Genomic DNA, 25966 nt, shown 5'->3' on the forward strand with positions numbered 1-25966 from the left:
AAGGGCCAGAAGGAAGAGCTGACCTGATTTTTAAGACACCCTTATAAAACAGCCCGGAGAAGGCACTGGTGACCCACTCCAGTACTCTTGCCTGGAAACTCCCATGGACGGAGGAGCCTGATAGGCTGCAGTCCACGGGGTCGCTAAGAGTCAGACACAACTGAGCAGTTTCACTTTCACTTTTCACTTTCATGCATTGGAGAAGGAAATGGCAGCCCACTCCAGTTTTCTTGCCTGGAGAATCCCAGGGACGGGGGAGCCTGGTGGGCTGCCGTCTATGGGGTCGCACAGAGTCGGACACGACTGAAGTGACTTAGCAGCAGCAGCAGCAGCATAAAACAGCCTTTTGTTCTGGCTCTCATCAATAGCCAGTGCAGGGCAGAGAACCACCCAGGCCATTCTCACCAACAGCGACTTCCTTCCTTCATGAGGGCAAGGCAGGCAGGGACACAAAAGTGGCAGCTTCTGAATGTGAGTGTCAGATATTCGGAAGGCTTCTCGGGTCTACCATCCCCTAGGCAAGAAGAGAGAAATAGAACCAAGGGACTACTGGGCCTGGGCGTGTCACTGCCGGGAACACATTGCTCCAGCCCTGATGAGAACGGACCTGGCAAAGAACCATGGTGATGCCTGATTGGGAGCAAAGAGGTCGGGGAAGGGCAGTTTCATGAATCCCAGGATGGGGGGGAGGCTTGAGAAGGGAGGACTGTTGAGGGGCCCAGGAAGGTGACCGCTTAGGAGGACATTGGATTTGAGGTCTCAGATGACCCCTGCTGTGACAGTTCAATCACATGGTGAGGCAGAAACCAGGATTCCAGTGGTCAGGAAGCACAGCCGAGGAGAGGGGGCAGCGATGGGAGAGACCCCTCTCAGTGAGACAAGGTGGACTCGTGGGAAGGAAGCAAGCGAAAGGCTGGCGCGAGCAGGGCGTGTGCACACGTTGATAGGCGTCGGGGGTGCAGAGGAGTAAATGGAAGAGGCAAACAGAGCAGGGAGCGGCCGCAACACGTCCCCAGGCAAGCTGGGAGCCGAGCAAGACCATTAGCAAGGACGAGAACAGACGGCTTTGGAGCGACGTGAAGAGCTCCTCCTCCTCTAAAGCAGGAGGGAGGGTGAGCCGGACGTGGGGCGTGGACAAGAGGGGACAGGAGGCACACAGAGGCCCCCAGCTTCTGCAAAGGGAAATGTCCACGAGTTGAGAGGCGGGGACTCACTCTGGCTTGTCCAGGAGTTAACGCGGCTGCTATGCTAAGACGGCCTGTGTGCAACCGGTCAGACGTACACTGTACACCTGTTTTAATTAGAAGAAAGGGCACATGAGCAGAAGCGAAGAATGCCCTCGTTAAAAATGAAAATTAAACGTGTCTCTTCCTGGGAGTGTTGCTCTTCCCTTGGTGACCAGGCTCCCTTCCCAGGTGCCAAGGCCACGCTGACTCCCTGTGATGTGCTGGTCTGTGTGGGTTTTCTGTTTGGTTTTTTTTTTGCTTGTTTTTGTCCTATTTTTACCTTGAAGAACTGTATCCCTGACTTGTTTAATGTTCTTTGTTCTGACAAGACATAAAACTGAGCAACTGCAGGAAGTGGGCTTCTGGGCTAGTCCTCAGTGTGGCGCAAGTTAAACTCTTTTCTGGTCCTATTCTTGATTGTTTACTGATTATTTTCTTTGATAACTTCTGAGTAGCCCAGGGAGCAGGTTTCTCATGCTCATGGGGGCAGGAACAGGAGGAAACTGAGTTTACCCAACAAGCCCCAGAGATGCTATGGAAACTGGTTCTCATCTAATGCTTCTTCTTCAGACACCGCATTTCCTGGTAAAATGGGGCTTAAAGCAAGGAGAAGGGTGCTGCTCAGGCGGTGGCAGAGTGATATTCACAAGTCCCATGTTTTCTAGAAGAAAAACTGTGGCTGACGGCGGCCTTAGGCCTGAACACAGGATGTGTTTGTCTCAGCTGCTCTCACAGGGACAAAGGGACATCCCCCAGGCGAGGTGATGATTGTCTTCGTTCTTGGACATTTTCAGCAAGAACTGCCGAGGAGGAGCCTCGTCACAGCCTCACCACGGGTGTCCCTGGTCTGCAGGCTTGGCTCGGAAGGTGCGGGGCCACAGTTCCACCTCCATCAAACTGCTAGTTCCTGGTTTCTGCCCAGGCAAGAGGAAAACACTGCCAATCTCAATCTCGAGTCCATGGAAATAGTGTCAGCAGAGCCCCAGGTAACAGATAATAGCTTTCTGGTACTTTCCACCCCACAGAGAAAACAGCAAGCTCCCAGGAGCTAGGGCTTTATTAGAAATAGGACATATTCAGGGACTTCCTGGGTGGTCCAGTGATTAAGAATCCACCTTCCAATGCAGGGGATGTGGGTTCAATCCCTGGTCCGGGAACTCAGATCCCACATGCCACAGGGCAACAAAGCCCCACAACTAGAGAGAAGCCGGCAAGCTGCAAGGAAGGAGCCCACGTGCTGCCACTGAGACCTACAGCCAAATAAATCTTTTTTAAAAAGAAAGGAAATATTCAGCTGACCATATAGACACTGACACAACACGCGTGACTATCCTCTATAAAATGTTAAGCCTAAAATGTCCATTATCCCAGAAGAGCTGAGTACACCAATACTAGCCTAGAACACTGATTATGTTTCCATCAGGCAAAGAGCGGTGTTTAAGTTTGGGTCCACAGGCGTGCTGGGTTTACTTCTTAGTTAAGAAGTAATACACTCAATTACAAGTCAGCCAATTCTTCTTTACCAAAAACATACTGAGAGAGGAAAAACTGTTTACTAACTCAGGCATAACCAACATAAGCTGATACAGCGCAAGAATTAAAGAAACTTGAATATCTCGAATATCCAGGTATATTTTTGTAGTAAGTGAATTCAGAATTCAAGTTCAACACTTCTGATGGTAGGATAAGACTCAGCCTTTTCTTAAAGTCAGAAATTACCGAAGACACACAGAACAAACTCACTTGACAAGAAAGGTTATCATTTTAGCTGTCATGCTTTTAATTACTTCCTTTCTAATTGTGAGGACAGTATCTGTTTCCTAACTATCCCAGGAATCTAAATTCTGGGAGACAGTTATTTTTCTTCCTGAGTATTCTCTTCCTTATAGCTAGCCATGATTTTTTTCTTCCTTTTTTTTTCTCTTCTGCTAGCCATAAGGAAAGGAGCACTTGCGTATGCCTTCCTTTTGTTCTGTCATAAAAGAGTTGCCCCAGCAATTAAGTTACTAACTTCTTTTGAATGTCTTGCTTTCTTATTTCCAAATTGCATGTTGCATTGAATAATTCCCTATTCCCTTCCTTAACCTTCTGACTTTTAGTCCAGAGACCCTAAGAGACTTCTTTTTAACTTTTGCAGTTTCACTGAGATGTAATTGACATACCACATACATTTAAAGGGCCGCCCATGGGGCACTGGTGGTAAAGAACCCGCCTGCCAATGCAGGAAACATAAGAGACCCGGGTTTGATCCCTGGGTCGGGGGCAGGGCAGCCCACTCCAGGACTGCCGGGAGCTTTAGAGGGCCTTCGTGTTTGCCATCACCTCCTACACAGATCTCTCAGCATCTGTACTGCCAGCTTTGGCGGCTGTTTCAGCCCAAAGAACCGGGTGAGTTCACGTCACTCATGAGCGCACCTGAAGTACACATGGCGCCAGCAAAACTGTGAGTCATAGCCTGTTCTCTTGTAACTGCTACAAAATGTGAAGTTTGTAAAAAAGAAAAATGAAACACTGCAGCATCTTCCCTTACTGAACTATATCACAGAATTCAGGGAGCGGGCAGGGAAACTTGTCTTCAGTGGGCCTTTCGGAGCTTAGTGCAAAAGTCCATGTTCCAGTCTGACCACAGGTTTCCCAGGAGCATATATGCAGGAAGAAACCAAACCGCTTACAGAGGCCAAAAGGTGTGGTCTGTCACCACAATGGTGTTTGTTTGTTTTTTCCTATGAAGATCTACAGCCTATACTCAGGTGTTTTAAAAGAAGCCAACTAAAGACCTCGCGCAACCAACAAGGACCTACTCTATAGCACAGGGAAGTCTGCTCAGTGTCATGGGGCAGCCTGGATGCGAGGGGAGTTTGGGAGCGAACAGATACATGTGTATGTATGGCTGAGACCTTTTGCTGTCCACCTGAAATTATCACAATGTTGTGAATCAGCCATACTCCAATACAAAATAAAAAGGTGGTTTTTTTTTTTTTTTTAACAAAGACCACATATGAATCTCAAAGCAATTCAGTTTTTAAGGGAAAAATACAAAATAACCTAATCACTTTGCAAATGATACAGGACATTACCTAAAGCCAAAAAGTATCTAAAATGCCTTTACGAAGGCAGAAAGGATGAAGGAAAAAAGGAAGGAGACAGAAGAGGGTGAAAAAAAAAGAGAAAAGAAGAGGCCCAGCGTCAGAAAAGGAAGTGAGAACGTGCGGGAAAGCTGTGGCAGAGACAAAGCAGCACAGGAGGCTGATTAGCAATGCAGTGCTCCTTCTGCATTAAAGACAGACAAAACAATGGTTTTCTATACCTATTTTCAAATTCACTGCCCAATCAAACTCTGTAGTATTTTTTATCGCACTGAGTCACAATTGTACGTAAAATCATAAAACGTGGATCACAGATGATAGCATTTAGGGTGAATTTTTCAAATGTGTTTCATTTTTATTGGACTTTGCTTTGGTGGAAGTATAAATATGATTCTTATAATAATAACGAAAATCAGTGTGATCTGATTAAGGGAATCAAGGTAACATAGGAGGTTCGCTTTGAGTTGGACATAGATCTCCTGAATTGAAAAACATACATAAATGTATAATTAAGGAAATTCTCAAACATACCGGAAGGTGGAGAGAACAGTAAAATAACTTCACGGGACTCATGGCCTGACTTCAACAGTGATCTCACTGCAGCCCTCCCCAACTAACACACACACACACACACACTCATTCACACACACACACCCCTACTCTCACAGGGACAGCCAGGATGAACGGCTGATGTGTTTCTGTGTGTAGATACAGAAGTTCCCAGTGGGGAGACCTACACTCTAGCTGAACTGAAATGTTTTACAATGTTGCTGCAAGAAAAATGAGCCTAAAGCCCAACAATGCCAGCTCATTCAGCCCTCTGGTGGAAATGCAGTTTCCCACTCCAGACCACTGGAAAAGAGTCTGATGCTGGGAGGGATTGGGGGTGGGAGGAGACGGGGCTGGATGCCATCACCGACTTGATGGACATGAGTTTGAGTGAACTCCAGGAGCTGGTGATGGACAGGGAGGCCTGGCGTGCTGTGATTCATGGGGTCGCAAATAGTCAGACACGACTGAACGACTGAACTGAACTGAACTGAACTGAACTCCAGACCCGCTGGATCAGTCTTTGTGGTGAGGGTCAGTATTCTGTGTTTTCCCGTGTTCTCCAGGTGACTCTGGTTCACTCACACTCGGAGAAGCAATCGTGCTCACGCTCAGGCGTGTCTGACTCTGTGCCACCCCATGGGCTGTAGCCCCCCAGGCTGCTCTGTCCGTGGGATTCTCTAGGCAAGAATACTGGAGTGGGTTGCCATTTCCTTCTCCAGAGGATTTTCTGGACCCAGAGATTGAACCCGAATATTCCGCATGAGCAGGCGAGTCCTTTACCACTGAGCCACCTGAGAAGCCCTTGAGAAGCTATGCTTGCAAGCAAACCCCACACAGTAGGTCGTGTCACCTGTAAACACTTTGATATGCATTTCTAAGTGATATTACTGCACCTAACAGAAATAAGAGTAATTCCTGAGAGCATCCAACCATGACTAGGGTAGTCATGGGTCCTGATGGGCCCAGGTCAGTCCAGTTTACACCTGTTGTCTGGGAATAATTATTAAAATCACCCTTTTTCACCCTCAAAGCGCCCCATTTAGGATGACACACTTTGCACTCACTGTATTCACCCTCAGTCTAAACTTCACAAACTTGCTATACAATTCTTAGGTTCATTTGTTTCCTTTTGTATTGTTTTAAAGGTGCTTTAAAATTTTTAAATTATGTAAAACATTGCATGTTTCCCAAGTAAAGATTCATTTTGGTTCCCTCCACCCTAATCCCCCTCTCCCCAAAGGTAAGCATTTTTTTTATTACTTTTATTTATACTTCACTTATTTCTTTTTGAAACTCTAGGTGAATCCATATACTGTTTTACCGGGTCTCTCTCTTCAACACTGTTCCATAGCTCAGGGTTCTGGGTACCGTTCCTCCAAGGGGATGTGTACAGACCATTCGCATCCCTTTTGCAGCTACAGGGTGACCTTTTCTGTGGAAGGAACAGCAACCAACTCCTACTGACAGACATCTGGATTTTTTTTTACCATCTCTTACTATTTCAAATAAGGCAGCAATAAGCAGCCATGTGCATGCTGTCATTTTGTAATGATGCTAGCGTATCTTTGACATCCATTCCTGGAGATGGGGCTGCCAGATCAAAGGAAGAAGGCATACCTAATTTTTCCAGACATTGTGAAACACCCCCGGGGGTGTTGGGAGTTGGCAGCTGGCAGGTCCACCAGCACTGGATAAGGGGGCCTGTTTCCCCACTGCCTTCTCTGCGGGACATAATATCTGTCTTTGGGATGTTTGCTTATCTGTAAGTGAGATGTGGTATCTCCATGCAGTTGGCTTGTTATCTTACTTACGTATCATGTATATACAGAAGGTGTGCCTATCAGAAACGCACAGATGGTGAATTTTCACGAAATGAGCACACCCTTGTAATTAGCACACTGATGCAGAAATGGAAAACGTGACTGGCACCGTGGAAGCCCCCTCCTCTGAACTGACTTATTGAATCACAAACTGCAGCTCTCTTACTTTGAGCAAGGGTAAGCTTTCACTCATATATTTGAAGGCCATCGGTAATTTTTTCTGTGAAATTTTCTGTTTATATATGTTACTGTTTTCGTACCAAACAGACCTCAGTATGATTCATAGGAAACCCACAACGCTTTCAAGAAAAGTGTGGCAGAAGACGATAACATCAACGGGGACGGAAAAGGGTGAAAGTGAAAGTTGAAAGTTAGTCACACAGTCATGTCTGACTCTTTGTGATCCCATGGACTGTGTAGCCCACCAGGCTCCTCCATCCATGGAATTCTCCAGGCAAGAGTACTGGAGTGGGTTGCTGTTTCCTTCTCCAGGGTATCCTCCCGACCCAGGGATCGAACCCAGGTCTCCTGCATTGCAGACGGATTATTTACCATCTGAGCTAAAATAAAAAGACCTTTGGACCCACAAGGAAGAAGCAGGATGGGAAAACCACTCAGTTGTAAAAACAGACTACATTTTAATCCCAGGGAGGAATTACGGGCTTAAAAGGCAGAATAAAGAGCCATCAGGAATTGTTTCTGGAGACATGGGCCTGAGACCTAATCAGGGACCCAGGGGCATGTGCAGGGCTGGGTTTTAGAATGGCGGTGTGTCTCCTGTGACCCCCTTTTGAGTGGGAGCATCTGCAGGGGTTATCCTGTGCTGTCCCACGATTGCGAGCTGCACAGACAGAGGGCAGGTAAATTCTGTCTAGTTTACAAGATTGAGAGGAACATTACACAAGGAACTGTATGTGAAGAAATGCGCTTGAGAAGTCTCAGCTGTGCCCAAGCTTGATTTATTTATTTTTAAGTAGTTATTTATTTATTTATTTGTCTCTGCTGGGTCTTGGTGGCAGCGTGCAGGACCTTTGATCTTCATTGCACAAAATAGGATCTTTAGTTGCGGCAGGCAACCATTTAGTTTCAGCATGTGGGATCTAGTTCTCTGGCCACAGCTCCTCTGTATTGGGAGCTCAGAGCCTTAGCCACTGGACCTCCAGGGAAGTGCTAGGCTTGATTTAAATAACTTGATCCTGAACCTCAAGCCTGAGCCTGATATCTTACTGCACAAAATTTGGGGTTCTTCTGAGGGGCGGGGACTGAATGCATTTTCCATACGGAGGGCATATGAATGACAGCAACCAGAGGACATATTGTGGTGTATTGTATTTTCCAAAAATGGCCACGACGACACCCCTGACCCTCACATGCCCTTGCAGAACTTTTTAGCTCTCCCAATCAAGAGATGGCGTCTAGGTCTCCTCCCCTTGAACCTGAGTGGGACTTGATGACTGTCTGAATGAATGGCAGACATGACACAGAATGACTTCCAAGGCAAGGTTATTATAGGTAATATAATTTCCTCCTGTCTCTCTCTCAGGTCACTAGCTTTTGGAGCCCTGCACTATATGGAAAAAGTCTGACACAGCCATGCTATGAGGAAGCACAAGCTTCCTTAGTCAAAAGCAGAGATGGCGTGAAGGGAGAAATGCCTGGCCAGCCCCCAGACATTCCACACACCGCTGATCCCACCAGACACTGTTGCCAGAGCTACTCAGCTGAGCCACTCCGAGTTCCTGATTCACAAAACCCATGAGAAATGCTACTCAAGAACCCTTGTTTTCAGATGCTAAGTTTGAGAGTTAATTATTACATAGCACTAGAAAGATGGAGAACTGACTCATTAGAAAAGACCTTCATGCTGGCAAAGATTGAAGGCGGGAGGAGAAGGGGACGACAGAGGGTGAGATGGTTGGATGGCCTCACTGACTCGATGGACAGGAGTTTGAGTGAACTCCGGGAGTTGGTGATAGACGGGGAGGCCTGGCATGCTGCGATTCATGGGGTCACAAAGAGTCGGACACGACTGAGAGACTGAACTGAACTGAACTGAGAGAGCTGGAAGAGATTTCGATCCCTGTTCGAAAAGGAGGAGAATTCGAATCCTCCACTATGTTTAAACTAAACTAAATAAAAATACAACAGCCTCAGGAATGGCGGCTGAAAAACACCTCAAGTTTTAGAAATGTATTCTGGAACACAAGAGATGTTGGTTGACTTAATGCACATCATCTATAATTTAAAGTTACCTGACTGCCTCACACTCCAATTGACAACTGTGAGACATAATGCCTGAATTTTCTAGTCAGCATTTATTTAACTGATATGAGATTTTAATCGTTCCCATAAAATTAAGCTAGGCTTAAAAAAAATCAAATGAGGATGATCAACAATGAGAACAACGGTTCTCAACAATGAGAACAACCTCTGACGACAAGGAGCCCTTGGAGAGTTTGGGCAGCAGAGCGGTCGGGCCTGCCTTAAGCTTCACAGTGGCCTCCCAGGCTGCTGTGTGGAAAATTCGCAGGGAGGGGGCTTGTGAGGGGGCAGAGGGCAACCCCCCACCTGCAGAGGTCCAGGTGGGAAACACCCGCACTTGGACCAAGGGGTCAGATTCTAGCAGAGCTGACTAGCTGCTGCTGCTAAGTCGCTTCAGTTGTGTCCGACTGTGCGACTCCATAGACGGCAGCCCACCAGGCTCCCCTGTCCCTGGGATTCTCCAGGCAAGAACACAGGAGTGGGGTGCCAGCGCCTTCTCCGAGAGCTGACCAGACTTTCTGGAAAATGGTATGTGGGGTGGAAAAAGAAGAGTCAAGAAAGATGTTGAGGCTTTTGGAAGCATGGAGAAGGACTGTAGATGGGGAAGATTCGAGGGGACAGCTCGGAGCGTGTGGTATGACAAGGGCACTGAGCTGCATCTCTCGAGCTATCAGGGAGACGGAGCCCATTTCCCAGGACCCCTTCCCCAGGCTCCCGGGTGTGTCACCGACAGTCTGCGCTGAGTCCGGCAGGTGCAGATGAGGCAGCATGTGGGGTCTGGACAGGCCCTGCCACACCCAGCAGCCAGGCAAGGGGCAGCCCCTCCCCACCACACCGCCCTCCGCCCTCCCCTCCCCGCTGTGCCGACCCCACTCAGGTGCCTGCAGCTCTTTGGCAGGCCCTCCAGTGCCCTGAGAGGCAGACATGGCCGCAGTTTGTCCAGCTCCCTCCCACCCCAGGTTCTGCTCTTCTTCCCAAGAGCCGGTTCAGCCGACCTTCAGCATCCACAGGCTCCCCCACCACCACCCTGCGGGCAAAGCCAGCAGCTCTTCACAGACACTTCAACAGCTCCCACGGCTGCAGAAATTCTAATTGCTGCATCGCTCAGAGTGGTTCTGCCCTTCTGATGAGACTCTGTTACAGCATCCAAGTGACATACCGAGTGGGTGCTGGCTGTGAGTCTCAGGTCCAAGGGAAATGGTCCCAGATGGGTGTCAAACTGGGGTATTGTCACCACGTGACTGGTATTTAAAGCCATGAGCCTGGGTTAGATCACCCAAAGAGAGGAGGTCCAACGCCCTAAGAGCTCCATGGTACAGAGTTGGGGGCGGGGAGGGACAGCCAAGGAGGCCGAGAGCTACCAGTGAGACAGAAGGGATCCCAGATGAGCACTCGTGGTTCAAGGCGAAGGAGGACCGTCAGGAGGAGGCTGAGCTCGACCGTGTCAGCTGAGATGAGTTTGGAGAAGGGACTGCCGTGCCTGAAGGTATTGTTATTGACATTGTCCAGAGGGGTTTGCAGAAGTGGACAAGTGACGTCTGATCACAACAGGTTCAAGAGGAAATGGGGTGAGAGAAAGTGGAGACAACTCTTGAGAAATTTCTTCGTGAAAGAGGGCAGAAAAATAGTGAGGGAAAAAATAACATCGATGAAAAGTTTTTTGGTGTGTTTTTTTTTTTAAGATGGGAGAAACAAAGCTTACTTGCTTTCCGGTGGGAATGACCCAGTAGAGAAGGGACTTGACTGCTGGAGGAAGGTCTTGAGAAGTGACGGTGATGCTGACAGGGCTAGTTTCTGGGGAGGCCGCTGGCCCCAGGAGCCTGGACACCTGGAAAAGGGGCAGCACCACAGTGTCAGGGGCTCCCTGACCAGACGTGTGCATGGGGCCTGGATGGTCCCTTCTGATGATCTGCTTTCTCAGTGAGCAGAGAACATCAGCTGAGAGAGAACACAGGGGAAAGATGCTGGGGATCTCCAGACAGAAAAGGGCACGGCATAGCTCTCTAGGCAGCAGGAGAGCCCACGGACCCCAGGGACATACAGGACGTTCTCGAGGCCCACCTGGGATGCTGGCGGTGAACGCGGAGTGGGAGGGTGTGATGCGGGCGTGCAGGAGCCTCGCTCAGCTGTGCAGTCTCGGAGCAGAGAAAACGAGGGCAGGGAGGGCGGGAGGGGGCGGACCTGTGGCTTTGTTGACTGAGAAGGATGAAGAAGAGACGCCCAGGTGAGAGGACCAGGGTGTCCCCAAGACAGTGACTGTACCAACTGGCGGCAGAGCTTTCACTGGGTGAAGAGGGAAGACGGCGGTGAGGGGTGAACAGGCGACCGAGTCCGTGGAGTGAAGGTCCCACTGGGGTCCAAGGACTGTTGGGCTCAAGGTGCTGGGCGGGTCGATGGGGATGGAGGTGGGAAGCGGGAGGCAGGAGATGAAGGCCGGGGAGGTGAGGATGTGGAGGTGAGCGGCTGGCCGAGCGTGGAGGACAGGGCTACAGGGAATAGGAATGAGAGGACCCGAGGGCCGGGGCACAGCAAGGATCACAGACGGGGGCCCTGAGGTCAACAGCAGGTAACATGCAGAAAGTGCTGAACGGAGCGGCAGTGATCGGGCGCTTAAAGGGCCCAGAAAGGAAGGGTCGTGGGTATTGTGAGCCCCTCCCCCCTCTGCTGGGGGAGGGGGCCATGCTGTACAGGGTGGGAGACGGACCCTCGGCGGGGACAGAGGAGAGGGTGGCCTACTAGCCACACACCCTCACAGCTGGGAGGAAGGTGTGTCGTGCATGCTCGGTCACAGGCGGGCTGCTGTCCAGGTGGCAGTGAAGCTGCAAAGCCTCTGTAGGGGGCAGGCTCTGTAGCGGCAGGAGGGCATGGGAGGGGCTGGCTGGCTTGCTGGGGTAATTTTGCAGGGAAGTGACCCTGTCAGGCTGAGGCCCTGTCGGAGCACACCTGATCCAGGAGACCCAGGGCCACTGTGCACAAGGCCTTTCCTCCTGGCTGGAGGCATATCCAGCGAGAGCAGGGCCACGCATGGTTAGGCCTTTGGTGTCCGTGAGGCTCCAAGAGGTCAAGGCAGCTTGAAGTCTTAGATGTTACGCTTGGCCCGAGCTGATGACACTGACACTGAGAGGGAGTGGGTGGCGGACTCTGATTGTGTGGAGTTCAGAGCTGGGGGGTGACGGGACGGGGGAAAGGCTGGGGGAAGGAGTAATGGGGCTTGGAGAGGACACTCCCCCCCCCTTACCTGGGGAGCTGCAGGATCCTCCGAGGATACTCAGGTTCAGTCAGGCAGTGAAGGGACTGCCCAGAAAGAAAAGCTGAGGGATACGGAGAAATTAGCTGATGAGAGCGGTGAGTTCCAGGGGTGTCATGGAAGGTTCCAGGAGCTGGGGAGGCCTGAGAGACAAAGGGAGGAGGGGCTGCCGAACTTCACAGCAAACAGTGCAGAGGAAGGCTGGGGTCCCTGGGGCTGGGGCTCCCCGGGGTGACAGGTACAATTGAGGGGAAAGGAACTCTGAGACGAGTCTCGACAGCCTCGCGGCACAGGCTGACCGTCTGTGGGCAGGAGGAGGAGGCAGGGCTAGTGGGGCTCTGCCACGACTGCTTATGGAATCTGGATTCATCTCTGGGCACTGCTCATGTGAGTGAAGAGAGGGAGATGGACTAGAAGATTTCCTAGGGTGACCTTTAAGTCCATAATATGAGGAGGTTCGACGGGCCTCCCAGGTGGCACTAGTGGTAAAGAACCCAGCTGCCAATGCAGTAGATATGAGACACAGGTTCAGTTCTTGGGTCAGGAAGATACCCTGGAGGAGGGCATGGCAACCCACTCCAACACTCTTGCCTGGAGAATCCCCATGGACAGAGGAGCCTGGCGGAGTGCAGTCAATGGGGTTGCAAAGAGTCTGACACACCTGAAGTGATTTAGCACGCAGGCACGCATGAGGTTCTATCCCGTTTGCCTGAGTGCCATAGCACCTTCAGGTCACCACAGCCATGCCCAGCTCACCCAGGCCCCGGCCACACAATATGAGCAGACACCAGTGCGGAGTCATTCCCTATGACTCCTTCCTTCCCACCAGCCCCTTCCGTCGGAACTTGTCACCAGCTTTACTTCTCTGCTTGCCTTGATCCTCAGAGCCACACACTTCTCGTCCCTACTGGGGTCTTAACACTCTAGAAGGGCTTCCCTGGAGACTCAGCTGGTAAAGGATCTGCCTGCAATGCGGGAGACCTGGGTTCGACCCCTGGGTCGGGAAGATCCCCTGGAGGAGGGCAGGGCAACCCACTAGAGTATTCTTGCCTGGAGAATCCCATAGACAGAGGAGCCTGGCGGGCTACAGTCCGTGGGGTCGCGAAGAGTAGAACATGACTGAGTGACGAAGCACAGCCCAGCAACGCTCTAGAGTCTGGTTCCTTGTGTGCGTTCCCGTCTCCATCTCAGACCTCCAAGATCAAGGTCAGGGCTACCTCCAAAAGCCTCGCGTCTCCCATGGTCCGGACCCTCTCTACCACTGCTTGGGCATCACACATGTCTCCGCTTGCACAGGGCAAGAAGCATTTTCTGCCCTGTCTCTACACAGACACCCCCCCACACACACACAAGTGCAAGGGTCTTGGACGGGGCTGGCTCTTCTCCTAAATATCCTGAGATCCCGAGCGTGGAGCTGGGGCAGCGCGAGCCCAGCTCTCAAGGCAGTGTCTCTCCTCCACCACGCGTGTCCTTTCCCTCAAACCTGCCCTCGCGCAAAGCAGTGCTTCTTCAGCCAGCAATTTTACGGCAAGTTGCAGAGGGTCATGGGCCTTCTGAGGTCCAGCCGAGGACGGACCTCCTAAGGGATTCCGTGGACCCTCTTAGGGTTTCCTAACTTGTCCAGGATCCTTTCTATGGGAATTTTATTTCTTCCTTTCCAAAGACAAAGAGAGAGCTTTCAGAAAGCAGACGCAACACACCATCTGCCTTCATTTCAGGGAAGAGAAATCCCTAGGACAGAGAAGGGGAAAGTCCCATCTCATGACAAAGCGCTCTTCATGGGACACTTGTCTTTTTAGTTCATATCCACGTACCCCACGGCCTCCCTGCTCTCCAAGATGTGTCCTCGGAATCCCACTGCTCTGCTCTGCTTGCATCCTGCCCGTGTATCTACCTGAGACTGTGGAATTAGGACGCAAGTCGACGGTCTCAGCTTCTAACTCAACCACATGGAACCCTTGTTACTAACGACACAGTCTAATACTTATTCTTCTCAGGAACATATATCGGTTAGCACAAGTGGCATGCTTTCTAATCTTTTTTTTTTTTTTTTCTAATTATTTACGGGCTATGCATTTTGTGTAGTCATCGGCTGTCTTTAAAGGGAGCGCTGACATTTCCCGTGGCTGGCGACTGCTCTGCACAGCAGCTGGTTATCTGATCTGTCTGGTTAACAAGTTCCTCTCTGACATTTAATAAACTGCAGTGATTTCACATTTAGTTATTTCCCCCACGTGCTTAATGAGGGCAAAGCACCATACAAAGGCCATTTACACTACAATTACAGAGGCAATTTCTTATGGATAAGCAGAAAGTAAAAAATTATCTTTTTTACTTGGCTTTTTTTTTTATTTACGTCTTCAACTTTTCTTTGGAAATACATGATCTTATTCAAACATTTTTGCTGTTTACAGTATTTGTCATCAACTGCTTTGGTTATCGGAGAAGGCAATGGCAAGCCACTCCAGTACTCTTGCCTAGAAAATCCCGTGGATGGAGGAGCCTGATAGGCTGCAGTCCGTGGGATCGCTAAGGGTCGGACACGACTGAGTGACTTCACTTTCACTTTTCACTTTCACACATAGGAGAAGGAAATGGCAACCCACTCCAGTGTTCTTGCCTGGAGAATCCCAGGGACGGGGGAGGCTGGTGGGCTGCCATCTATGGGGTCACACAGAGTTGGACACGACTGAAGTGACTTAGCAGCAGCAGCAGCAGCAGCAAAGGGCAAAAAGCAAAGTTTTCTTGCTTTCTTTTTTAGGGAACTAGAGCTCCTTAAATCAGAATAGACTTGAGTTTTCCAATAAACCCTTTCCCAGTGAATGTTCGTGGGAGCTCTACACATGCAATCGGCTGACATTTCAGAACATACTGAAAGAAGAGCATAATTCAAGGTCATTAGTTTGCTTAGATCCTCAAACACCAAGTCTCTGGCAATTTGATTTTATGCTAGAAGATATTTAGATGGTAAAGCCAAGCATATCTTTCTGACTCCTCTTCCTCTAAAGGAAAACATACCCCAAAGCAGCCCAGCAAAACACCCCAAATAACAGGCCCCACAACGTGAGAATTCTTATTTTTCCACAGTCACAGTTATAGAAAGAATAAAACTTTTCAAAGGTTCAAACGTTTCTTCCTAAAAGCGTATTCTCACTGGTATTTTGCTTCACAAGAAAGTTTCAATCCTAAGCACTGACTTACCAGGCTTGCATCTGGCCAGCTCCTTGGAGAGGCTCCACTTTGTTCTGAGGTTGTGTCTGACACTTAAAATATGAAATTCAGCCAGTTCCACTGCCTGGTGTTATGACTTGGTTTACCTCCGTGACTCCATGACAGGCCGGAACCCCAATCCCTTCTCTCTGCAAAGTCTTCAAATGACTTTCTCCCTCATTCTCTTCTTCACTGCAGGCCACGACGAAAAGCACACAATTCCAGTTTACTTGTGCAGGAAAAGGTGTCAAACGCACATGCATCAAGCAAAGTTGGCGACATTGATCGCAAAGGGAAGTAGAAGCTTCCTCAAGTAGTTGTGGCAACCCCGCAGCTCTTTGCCTGTGAGTGTTTGTCAAAGGAGTAAGTTTTTCAAAACGAGAAAGACATGCAAGTGTGGGCAGGAGCACTCCTGCCAGCCGGGATTAAACAGCCGGAGGGTAACCAGACCCGGCAGCTCTGACAATTAATTCAGTGACAGGAAGTGCGCTGGTTTGGCTAATGCTGGAGAAACAGGGGCCTCTGATGGAGCCCAGATGTCACACTGATTACACATGGAGTGGAAACTGGTAGCTTATTCTGACAGTCACTCAAGGGAACATACGGAACGAGAGGGCCCCAACTGAAAAGCCATCTCAGGCCTAATTATTTCACTTTTATAAAGTCCAAACGCTCCATTCTGTTCTTATCCGCTATCATCCCTTCCCCGCAGTGTTACCTTCATCCTCGCAGACACTTTAATGTTGTAAACATACTCTAATGAGGTTTAACTTTTAAACAATCAGTATTGACATGTGAAGTTTTTTTTTCCCTAATGTTCTGGCATTCTCTGCCGTGATATCATAAGCAAAAGATATGACAGGGTTTGTTCTGACAACCTCTATTTGAAACGTATCTTATAACTGGGGGAAAAGAAGCCTTCCATCTCTCCCCAGAGCAGATTTGCCCACTTCCACATAAAATATAGGCAGATGGTGAGTGGTAGTGAGAAGTTCAGGTTCTTCCAATCCTTACTATGTTTGTTTATTTTCTTTTATGCCATTTTTACAAACGTGAGCACAGCAAGGAAATTAGTAACAAGCTACTCCAAAAGAAAACCAGAGAGACTGCCCCCGACCCTTTCAGACCTGGCATTTGCTGGGGCTTGGGGAACTTTGTGTTTAGAGAAGTCCGACCCTCCACCACGCAGACTCCAGCGTGTCACCTGTGAGAAGGTCGAGTTAAATCCACAACAGACGCTGAGGGCACAAAGCCAAGGTAATAGCAGGCAGGAGAAGAAATATTTGAAGAGAGTGCCCTGAACTTTGCGTAGCATGCCTTTGGTGGAAAGCAACACACAGGTAAATGGGAAATAAATTCAAAGATAAGAAAAAACAAAGGCTCCACTTGTTGGAAACTTACATGTTAAAGATAATCCCTGCGGTTTTCTATTTAAGTGCTAGTCCAAGGTCATGTGAGGTAGCACATTTAGCAGAAGACTTGGCATCAACGACCATTTTACCCTCATGTTGCCTCCAGTCAGTAGCCCGGTCATGTTGCATTAGCTGTGTCGTGTGTGTGTGTGTGTGTGTGTGTCTGTGTGTGTGTGTGTCTGTGTGTGTGTGTGTCTCTGTGTGTGTCTGTGTGTGCGTGTGTGTGTGTGTCTGTGTGTGTGTGTGTCTGTGTGTGTGTGTGTGTGTGTGTGTGTCAGTGTGTGTGTGTGTCTGTGTGTGTGTCTCTGCGTGTGTGTGTCTGTGTGTGTGTCTCTGCGTGTGTCTGTGTGTGTCTGTGTGTGCGTGTGTGTGTCTGTGTGTGTCTGTGTGTGTGTGTGTCTCTGTGTGTGTCTGTGTGTGCGTGTGTCTGTGTGTGTGTGTGTCTCTGTGTGTGTCTGTGTGTGCGTGTGTGTGTGTGTCTGTGTGTGCGTGTGTGTCAGTGTGTGTGTGTCTGTGTGTGTGTGTCTCTGCGTGTGTCTGTGTGTGTCTGTGTGTGTGTGTGTCTGTGTGTGTGTGTCTCTGCGTGTGTCTGTGTGTGTCTGTGTGTGTGTGTGTGTCTGTGTGTGTGTGTGTCAGTGTGTGTGTCTGTGTGTGTGTGTCTGTGTGTGTGTGTGTCTGTGTGTGTGTGTCTGTGTGTGTGTCTGTGTGTGTGTCTGTGTGTGTCTGTGTGTGTCTGTGTGTGTCTGTGTGTGTGTCTGTGTCTGTGTGTGTCTGTGTGTGTGTGTGTCAGTGTGTGTGTCTGTGTGTGTGTGTCTGTGTGTGTGTGTCTGTGTGTGTGTCTCTGCGTGTGTCTCTGTGTGTGTCTCTGCGTGTGTCTCTGTGTGTGTCTCTGCGTGTGTCTGTGTGTGCGTGTGTGTGTCTGTGTGTGTCTGTGTGTGCGTGTGTCTGTGTGTGCGTGTGTCTGTGTGTGTGTCTGTGTGTGTGTGTGTCTGTGTGTGTGTGTCTGTGTGTGTCTGTGTGTCTGTGTGTGTCTGTGTGTGTGTGTGTCAGTGTGTGTGTGTCTGTGTGTGTGTGTGTCTGTGTGTGTGTGTGTCAGTGTGTGTGTCTCTGTGTGTGTGTGTCTGTGTGTGTGTGTGTCTGTGTGTGTGTCTCTGCGTGTGTGTGTGTGTCTCTGTGTGTGTCTCTGCGTGTGTGTGTCTCTGTGTGTGTCTCTGCGTGTGTCTGTGTGTGTGTGTCTGTGTGTGTGTGTGTGTCTCTGTGTGTGTGTGTCTGTGTGTCTGTGTGTGTGTGTGTCTGTGTGTGTGTGTCTCTGCGTGTGTCTGTGTGTGTGTGTCTGTGTGTGTGTGTGTGTCTGTGTGTGTGTGTGTCTGTGTGTCTGTGTGTGTGTCTGTGTGTGTGTGTCTGTGTGTGTGTCTGTCTGTGTGTGTGTGTCTGTATGTGTGTGTGTGTCTGTGTGTGTCTGTGTGTGTGCGCGCACACATGCCCTCAGTCGCTTCCATTGTGTCTGACTCTTTGCAACCCTGACTGTATTCAGCCAGGCTTCTCTGTCCATGGGATTCTCCAGGCAAGAACACGAGTGGGTTGCCATGTCCTCCTCCAGGGAATCTTCCCAACCCAAGGATCAAACCCGATTCTCATCTCCTGCATTGGCAGGCAGGTTATTTACCACAAGCACCAGTGGTAAAGCCTCATTATTTGTTTACTAAGCACAAAGCCAGGAATCTTCATGGATCGATATCAAGATTCTAAGATAATTATCCTATTGGTTTTCAATAATTATTTTCCTCAGGGCTTGTTATGGTCTTATTTCCTAGAAGTATTTTAGTTACATGAAAATTCATGAAACGTTCTCAACACCTAAGTGTTTCATGATGTCACTGGATGGTCAGTTCTTATTTATGCCTGAATGCAGGTTGTTCGTTGAAAACATTTTGCAGGCCTGGTGGAAAACCAAGAGGAATTTTGGCAAATGTCCCCTGGAGGTTTGAAACCTAATGAAATACTGCACAATGAAGCATTGTTTGCAGTTGTGACTTAACTACATTCTTATCTGCTTTTGTATTTATCTGAGCTGTAAACAGCTTCCAAAGTTCAGACTGCCTCACAGAGAGGAACTCTGATTTCCTCTCTGAGAAGGCATGATTTCCCTGCTCTGTTTCTGTAGTATGTTCTCTTCTTCAGCCTTCTATTCCCTTTTTAGGAAGGTCACCTCTTCCTCTCTGCCATGTCCCAGGATTTATTCCACTCACTGATATTTTCTAAGTCAGTTAGAGAAGGATGCCACGGCTTCAGCAATACGTGAACCGTGAACTTCCAGATGTTCAAGCAGGTTTTAGAAAAGGCAGAGGAACCAGAGCTCAAACTGCCAACATCTGCTGGATCATGAAGAAAGCAAGAGAGTTACAGAAAAACATCTATTTCTGCTTCATTGACTATGCCAAAGCCTTTGACTGTGTGGATCACAATAAACTGTGGAACATTCTGAAAGAGATGGGAATACCAGACCACCTGACCTGCCTCTTGAGAAACCTGTATGCAGGTCAGGAAGCAACAGTCAGAACTGGACATGGAACAACAGACTGGTTCCAAATAGGAAAAGGAGTACGTCAAGGCTGTATATTGTCACCTTGCTTATTTAACTTATATGCAGAGTACATCATGAGGAACGCTGGGCTGGAAGAAGCACAAGCTGGAATCAAGATTGCTGGGAGAAATATCAATAACCTCAGATATGCAGATGACACCACCCTTATGGCAGAAAGTGAAGAGGAACTAAGGAGCCTCTTGATGAAAGTGAAAGAGGAGAGTGAAAAGGTTGGCTTGAAGCTCAACATTCAGAAAACTAAGATTATGGCATCTGGTCCCATCACTTCATGGGAAATAGATGGAAAAACAGTGGAAACAGTGTCAGACTTTATTTTTTTGGGCTCCAAAATCACTGCGGATGCTGATTGCAGCCATGAAATTAAAAGAAGCTTACTCCTTGGAAGGAAAGTTATGATCAACCTAGACAGCATATTAAAAAGCAGAGACATTACTTTGCCAACAAAGGTCCGTCTAGTCAAGGCTATGGTTTTTCCCATGGTCACGTATGGATGTGAGAGTTGGACTGTGAAGAAAGCTGATCACCAAAGAATTGATACTTTTGAACTGTGGTGCTGGAGAAGACTCTTGAGAGTCCCTTGGACTGCAAGGAGATCCAACCAGTCCATTCTAAAGGAGATCAATCCTGGGTGTTCATTTGAAGGACTGATGCTAAAGCTGAAACTGCAATACTTTGGCCACCTCATGCAATGAGTTGACTCACTGGAAAAGACTCTGATGCTGGGAGGGATTGGGGGTGGGAGGAGAAGGGGATGACAGAGAATGAGATGGCTGGATGGCATCACCGACTCAATGGACATGAGTTTGAGTGAACTCTGGGAGTTGGTGATGGACAGGGAGGCCTGGAGTGCTGTGATTCATGGGGTCGCAAAGAGTCAGACACCACTGAGCGACTGAACTGAACTGAACTACTTATTCTATGCTATTTTCTTTTGAAGCAGTTATAAGGGAGACAACACCCCTAAAGATTTTAAACAGTAGTGAAGAAGGAGGGAAGGGGCAGGGTGCAACCTTTAAGAGAATGACATAGCCATAAGACATGGCCCAACGGGCTGGAGCCATCGAGGTCCAAGATGGCGGAAGAGCTGAGCCTGGACCTTGAGCCTCACACATTAGCATCATTGCAATACGTTACCATAAGCTAAGTGACACCCAACAGAGCCATGAAAGTCCCGAAGCCATCAAAGATCAAAAGGTGGGCAGTGGCCCAATTCCTAGAAATCTCTGCTCCTCCCCCCAAAGAGTTGGAGTACTCCCGCTGCTCATTAGCTTATGAAATTGCTCTGTGCATAAAAGCTAGTCCCCCCATATTCCGGACTCTCATCTTTTGAGATGACCCACACTCTGTCTGTGGAGTGTGTCTCTCTCTAAACAAATCCACCTCTTATCTGCCACTGTGTGTCTGTTCTTTCTGGGATGAGACATCAGAGACCCGAGCCTCATTAAGTCCTGAGACCAGCTGGGTGAGATCTCACTTAAAAGACCATGGGTTCGAGTCCCAGTCCAAGTTTCACGGTTTCAGCAGTTGAACTCATTTCTTGTTCTTCTTTCCTAAATACTTTTTCTCTTTATAAAAGCAACAAGGCTCACTGAGGACTTCCCTGGTAGTCCAGCGGCTAAGACTCTGCACTCCTAGTGCAGGGGGCCCAGGTTTGATCCCTGGTCGGGGAACTGGATCCCACATGCTACACCGAAGACCTGGTGCAGCCTAATCAATAAATGAATTAAAAGACTACCTTCTAAAGAAAAAAACAGCGATAAGGCTCATTGTAGAAAACTTGGATTTTGCAGAAAGTCCAAAGTACAAAACTTGATAATGCAAATCAACCACATGCCCATCAACCAGAGATAATCACTCTCAGTTTTCTCCCAGTCCTTTTTCTCTACATGTATTTACTCTTCATAAGATTCAGTGTTGTGTCCTCCTTTGTCCACCTACCTTTATATTTTTAAGTATTTACATCCCCGCGTTCTTCAAACGTGGTTTTAATTTCAACAGGATTCTCATAGTGTATTTACTTCTGCCCCACGGGAGTCACTTACAATATTCCCAGTTTTTCGTTATTTTAAATGATCTTGTTGAGAATGTCTTTCTAGACGTTTTAAAATTGTCCCCTCTTCATTTTCATCAAAACAACCAATTGGGACTTCCCTGGTGGTCTAATGGCAAAGACACTGCACACCCAATGCAGGGGGCCCAAGTTCCATCCCTGCTCAGGGAACTAGATCCCAGGTGCCGTGATTAAAGATACCACAGGCCCCAACTGGCAAAATCAATAAATAAACCGGCCAAGCAAATAAATATTAAAAACAAGAGCAACAACAGAAAGCCATCAGGCCAGGCCTTCCCTGTTCATACATCACTCGGTCCCCTGTGAGGTGAGAACTGCCTTCACTCTTCCATCAGCTGAGGGGCCCAGACAGATTCTGTCACTTGCCTGAGGCCACATAGCTAGTTGTCTGAAATGCAGAATCTGATTTTTTTCTGCTTTCTCCATATCTCATGCTCTAACAGTAAATCTGTCCTTTTGAACTATCTTTTTTTAAACCCATTTGTTTTCATTCTGTACCAGCACTTGCCACCCGGTTCCAACCCCTTCCATGTAGCCACACCCTAAAGTCCCCTAAATGGGTGTCCTGCCACTGGACCCCATCGTTCTGACCCCCCCAACACACACCACTGCCAGATGGGTCTTCCTTTAAGCCACTCACCCAGCAAGCCTCATGGACTCCTTAGTGAAGCCCTGCATGAAACAAGAACACTGCCCAGCTCTCAAAGCCCACCTTCCCTTCCAGTCTTCCTCGTCCACTGCACACTTCCTTATCTGCTCCCCACCCCACTCCTGGCTTCCTGCCATCTCCTTGTACTCTGTACCCCAAGCAGAATATTCTTGTCTCCCCTCTCCTCTTCAAACACTGCTCAGTCTTCTAAGGCCCAACCCAGGTCTCATTGACTCCATGAAATAGAGTGAGCATCCCACTGGATTTGAAGTTGGCCAACTTGAGTTCAAAGCTTTGCTCTGCTAATTTTGCTGGGAGATTTGGGGCTGGGGGAGTCAACTTTTCTGAGTCATTTCTGCATATGTAAAGGTAAATTGTTATACTAATACCTGCCTTTTGTCAACCTCCCAGAGTCCTAAGAAGGATGGAATGTGTGTCATAAAGGTTTAGTGAGCAGCTGTATGCTATGCAAATGGGAGACGGAAGCGTCAATACTTTGGCTACCTGATACAAACAGATGACTCACTGGAAAATACCTGGATGCTGGGAAAGACTGAAGGCAGAAAAAGAAGAGGGTGACAGAGGATGAGATGGTTAGATGGCATGCAGTCCATGGGGTCACAAGAGTTGGATACAACTTAGCGTCTGAACAACCACCGCCATGCACACTCTGAACCAGGTCAGTATCCAGGTCTGCAGCATCCTGTCCCATCCGACTCTCTCGCTGTTTCATGCATGGTGATCCCTTTCCCTCAGCTTCGCTGTAAAGTGTCTGAATTCCATGTGGTCTCTTGCCTCACCTCCATAACTCCCAGAGTCCAACACAGCACATCCTTGTCAGACTGCTGGCCTAATCCTCGAGTTCCAGTTGGATTCAAGTCACATGGGACTTAGAGTCCCAGCCTCCTGTCAGTCTTTTGGAGTAGGAAAGCCTTACACTTCAGGGAGTCCTAGAAGACACGGGTCAAGGGTAGCATCCACTTTTGCGAGTCTGTGGAAATGTACTCTCATTTTGGATTTTGCCTCTCAGAGACTTTCACTGCATTTTCACAGTAACCCTTATTTAGTAAAGCACTTAGTGAAATCAAAGAACAGAGGCAAGGAAGCCCTGTAGACATCCAGGAACCAGATCCAGACTGTGGATATGTTTATCAGAAAGGTCAGGGAACCTAATCATGAAAGATGGTTTACTGATGATCTGCTTGTAAATTACTCATTTAGTCTGAAATTCATTACTCAGCTTTGATTAGCTAGTTTCTAGAGACCTAAGTACAGTTTCCCCTAATAGGTCCACCCCTGAAAAAGCCAGGTCTAGCGTAAATGTTAGGGATAGTGACAAGAAATGGGGTTTAGGTTAGAGTTAAGGGTTAGCACTGCATTTGGGTTCAGGGTTCAGGTTACGACTGGGGTGTGGTTAGCGTCAGAGTAAAAGTTCTGCTTTGGGTGAGGACTCGGTTTAGATGCGCAGATGCAGAATCAGGCCAGAGTTAGTGTGACACACAGGTTGGGGGTTGGAACTAGGCTTAGGGTTAAGGCAATGGGTTAGGGTTGGAGTTAAGGTTAGGGTTAAGCTAGATTCCTGGATATAATGGACGATTTTAGTACAAGTTGTGCTTTAAAATTCTACTTTGTGTGGTTGCTGCTGCTGCTGCTGCTAAGTCACTTCAGTCGTGTCCGACTCTGTGTGACCCCATAGACGGAAGCCCACCAGGCTCCCCCGTCCCTGGGATTCTCCAGGCAAGAACACTGGAGTGGGTTGCCATTTCCTTCTCCAACGTGTGAAAGTGAAGTCGCTCAGTCGTGTCCGACCTTTAGCGACCCCACGGACTGCAGCCTACCAGGCTCCTCCATCCATGGGATTTTCTAGTCAAGAGTACTGGAGTGGCTTGCCATTGCCTTCTCCGACTTTGTGTGGTTAAGGACACATTTTTACCAACTTCCCAGGAACTAGTACAGCACCTTTAGAAAGAACCTTCACTCTACAGCATTCCAAGATCAAATGCAATATACAGTTTCCCATAGTTCATCAGAGTATTGTTTAAATCTCTAATCCTGAAAATTAAAAAAAACAACTCTGGTGAACTATGAAAAACCGTATATTGTATTTGATCTTGGAATGCTGTAGAGTGAAGATTAAATCTCTAATCCTAAAAGGGTTTCTCTGGTGGCTCAGATGGTAAAGAATCTGCCTACAATGTGGGAGACCTGGGTTCAATCCCTGGGTCGGGAATATCCCCTGGAGAAGGGAATGACAACCCACTCCAGTCTTCTTGCCTGGAGAATTCATGAATAGAAAAGCCTGGCAGACGGCAGCCCATGGGATTGCACAGCTGAGCAACTAGCAACCCTGAGAAGGCAAGTACCACTTTTAATGCATTGTTAACACCCTGAAGCTCATTTTGTAGACTCTGTCCAGTTTGTACCGCCCTCTTCTCCTGATATGCTGACCTCCTACCAGAAAAGCTGACACCATTAAAGAAAAAAAGCTGTGATCTGGAATCCACTTACATTTTACCCCAAACTATATTATAAAATAAACCCATATACATTTGAAGTGCTGGTCATTTGTCAAGCACCATAAACAGAAAACACAAGCTGTTCTCACTAGAATCATACTCCAAATTGTTCGATGTGGCTCACACCTGCATTTCCAGCCCAGACTTCTTTCTCAAACTACACAGTTGGATTTCTAGTCGAATCGCACCTGGTTGGAGAGTGAGCCCGTCTCCACTCTGAGCCCTCACTCAGCACACCGGCTTCTCGTTCTCTTCCATTGTTCTCAATGGCAACGCCACTAACTGAGGATCCAAAACAAAAGCCCTTCAAACTCTTTTCCTCACCTCCCAACATCCCCTCCTGCTGTAGAAATTCTCAGATCTCCACGGCATCTTCAATTAGGCCCTTATCATCTCCTGCTTAACTCGTTGCAGCGGCCTCTTAACTAGCTCTCTATTAATGTTCCTACGCTCTTCCCCTCATATTGTCAGCACACGTGACACCTTTGTCATGTGACCACCAGGCTTCCCTGCTGGCTCAGCGGAGACCCGGGGTTCAGTCCTTGCGTCGGGAAGGTCCCCTGCAGAAGGAAATGGCAACCCACGGCGGTATTCTTGCCTCGGAAATCCCATGGCCAGAGGAGCCTGGCGGGCTACAGTCCATGGGGTCACGAGAGTTGGAAACGACTGAGCGACTGCACAAACCACTATCACGCACAGCTGAAATGTTGCTAAATTCCCTCCCAGAGCCTCTGCCGTGGGGACTCCCTCAGTTTGCTCCCTGGGAGTTTCCAGGCCTGCTCTGCACCCCACACCCCTTGCACAAGCACCACACTTCACTGCACTCACACTTATGCTCGTCTCGCAGGAGTGGACGGCAAGCCTCTGGAAGCTGAGACAGTCTCATTCACTGCTGCAACACCGGTGTCCTGAACCACGCCTGGCGCCCAGGGAGTGCCCACAAAATTTTGCTGAAAGAGAATAGCCCATGGGGCTAAATAACTCCCGGAGATCCTCTTTATATAGTAGCACATCCAGTCCCAAAATAAAACTTCTGCTGTGCAAGGCTTCTTTAAAAAGCACACCCTGCATCTTAACAGGAAGTTCCAGATGAATAAACAGCTGACAGAACAGGCTCAGGAGCATCCAGTGAATCAGCACTTGACCATTCGGTTGCTGTTAACTGGACACAGGGAGCGAGCAGCTGGGGACAAAAGCTCAGTCTCACTGCCTGCGGGCTTTGCGAGAGGCTCCAAAGCTCCATGCAGAGGGCCATCCACACATCTCCCCCCAGGGAAAACTCGGGCACAGAAGCAGACCACAGCAAACAT

The 25966-nt window shown here is 48.5% G+C and overlaps 1 protein-coding gene across 2 annotated transcripts in view; it reads right to left on the minus strand.

Moving 5' to 3' along the window:
• PSD3 (pleckstrin and Sec7 domain containing 3) overlaps positions 1–25609 on the minus strand; it is a 610189-nt gene extending 584580 nt beyond the window's left edge. The window contains exon 1 of one of the 2 annotated variants that reach the window (XM_088832764.1): positions 25485–25609. In XM_088832764.1, coding sequence (XP_088688890.1) covers positions 25485–25542 — 58 coding nt within the window. In that variant the 5' untranslated portion in view covers positions 25543–25609. Of the gene's footprint in view, positions 1–15394; positions 15449–25484 lie in introns of those variants that run through there. The other variant, XM_088832767.1, reaches the window with a different exon arrangement.
• Positions 25610–25966: the final 357 nt, after the last annotated feature.

Source organism: Moschus berezovskii, chromosome 26 (assembly GCF_049115385.1).
Source record: "Moschus berezovskii isolate FMDL1 chromosome 26, NW_MosBer_1.0, whole genome shotgun sequence".
Classification (NCBI taxonomy): domain Eukaryota; kingdom Metazoa; phylum Chordata; class Mammalia; order Artiodactyla; family Moschidae; genus Moschus; species Moschus berezovskii.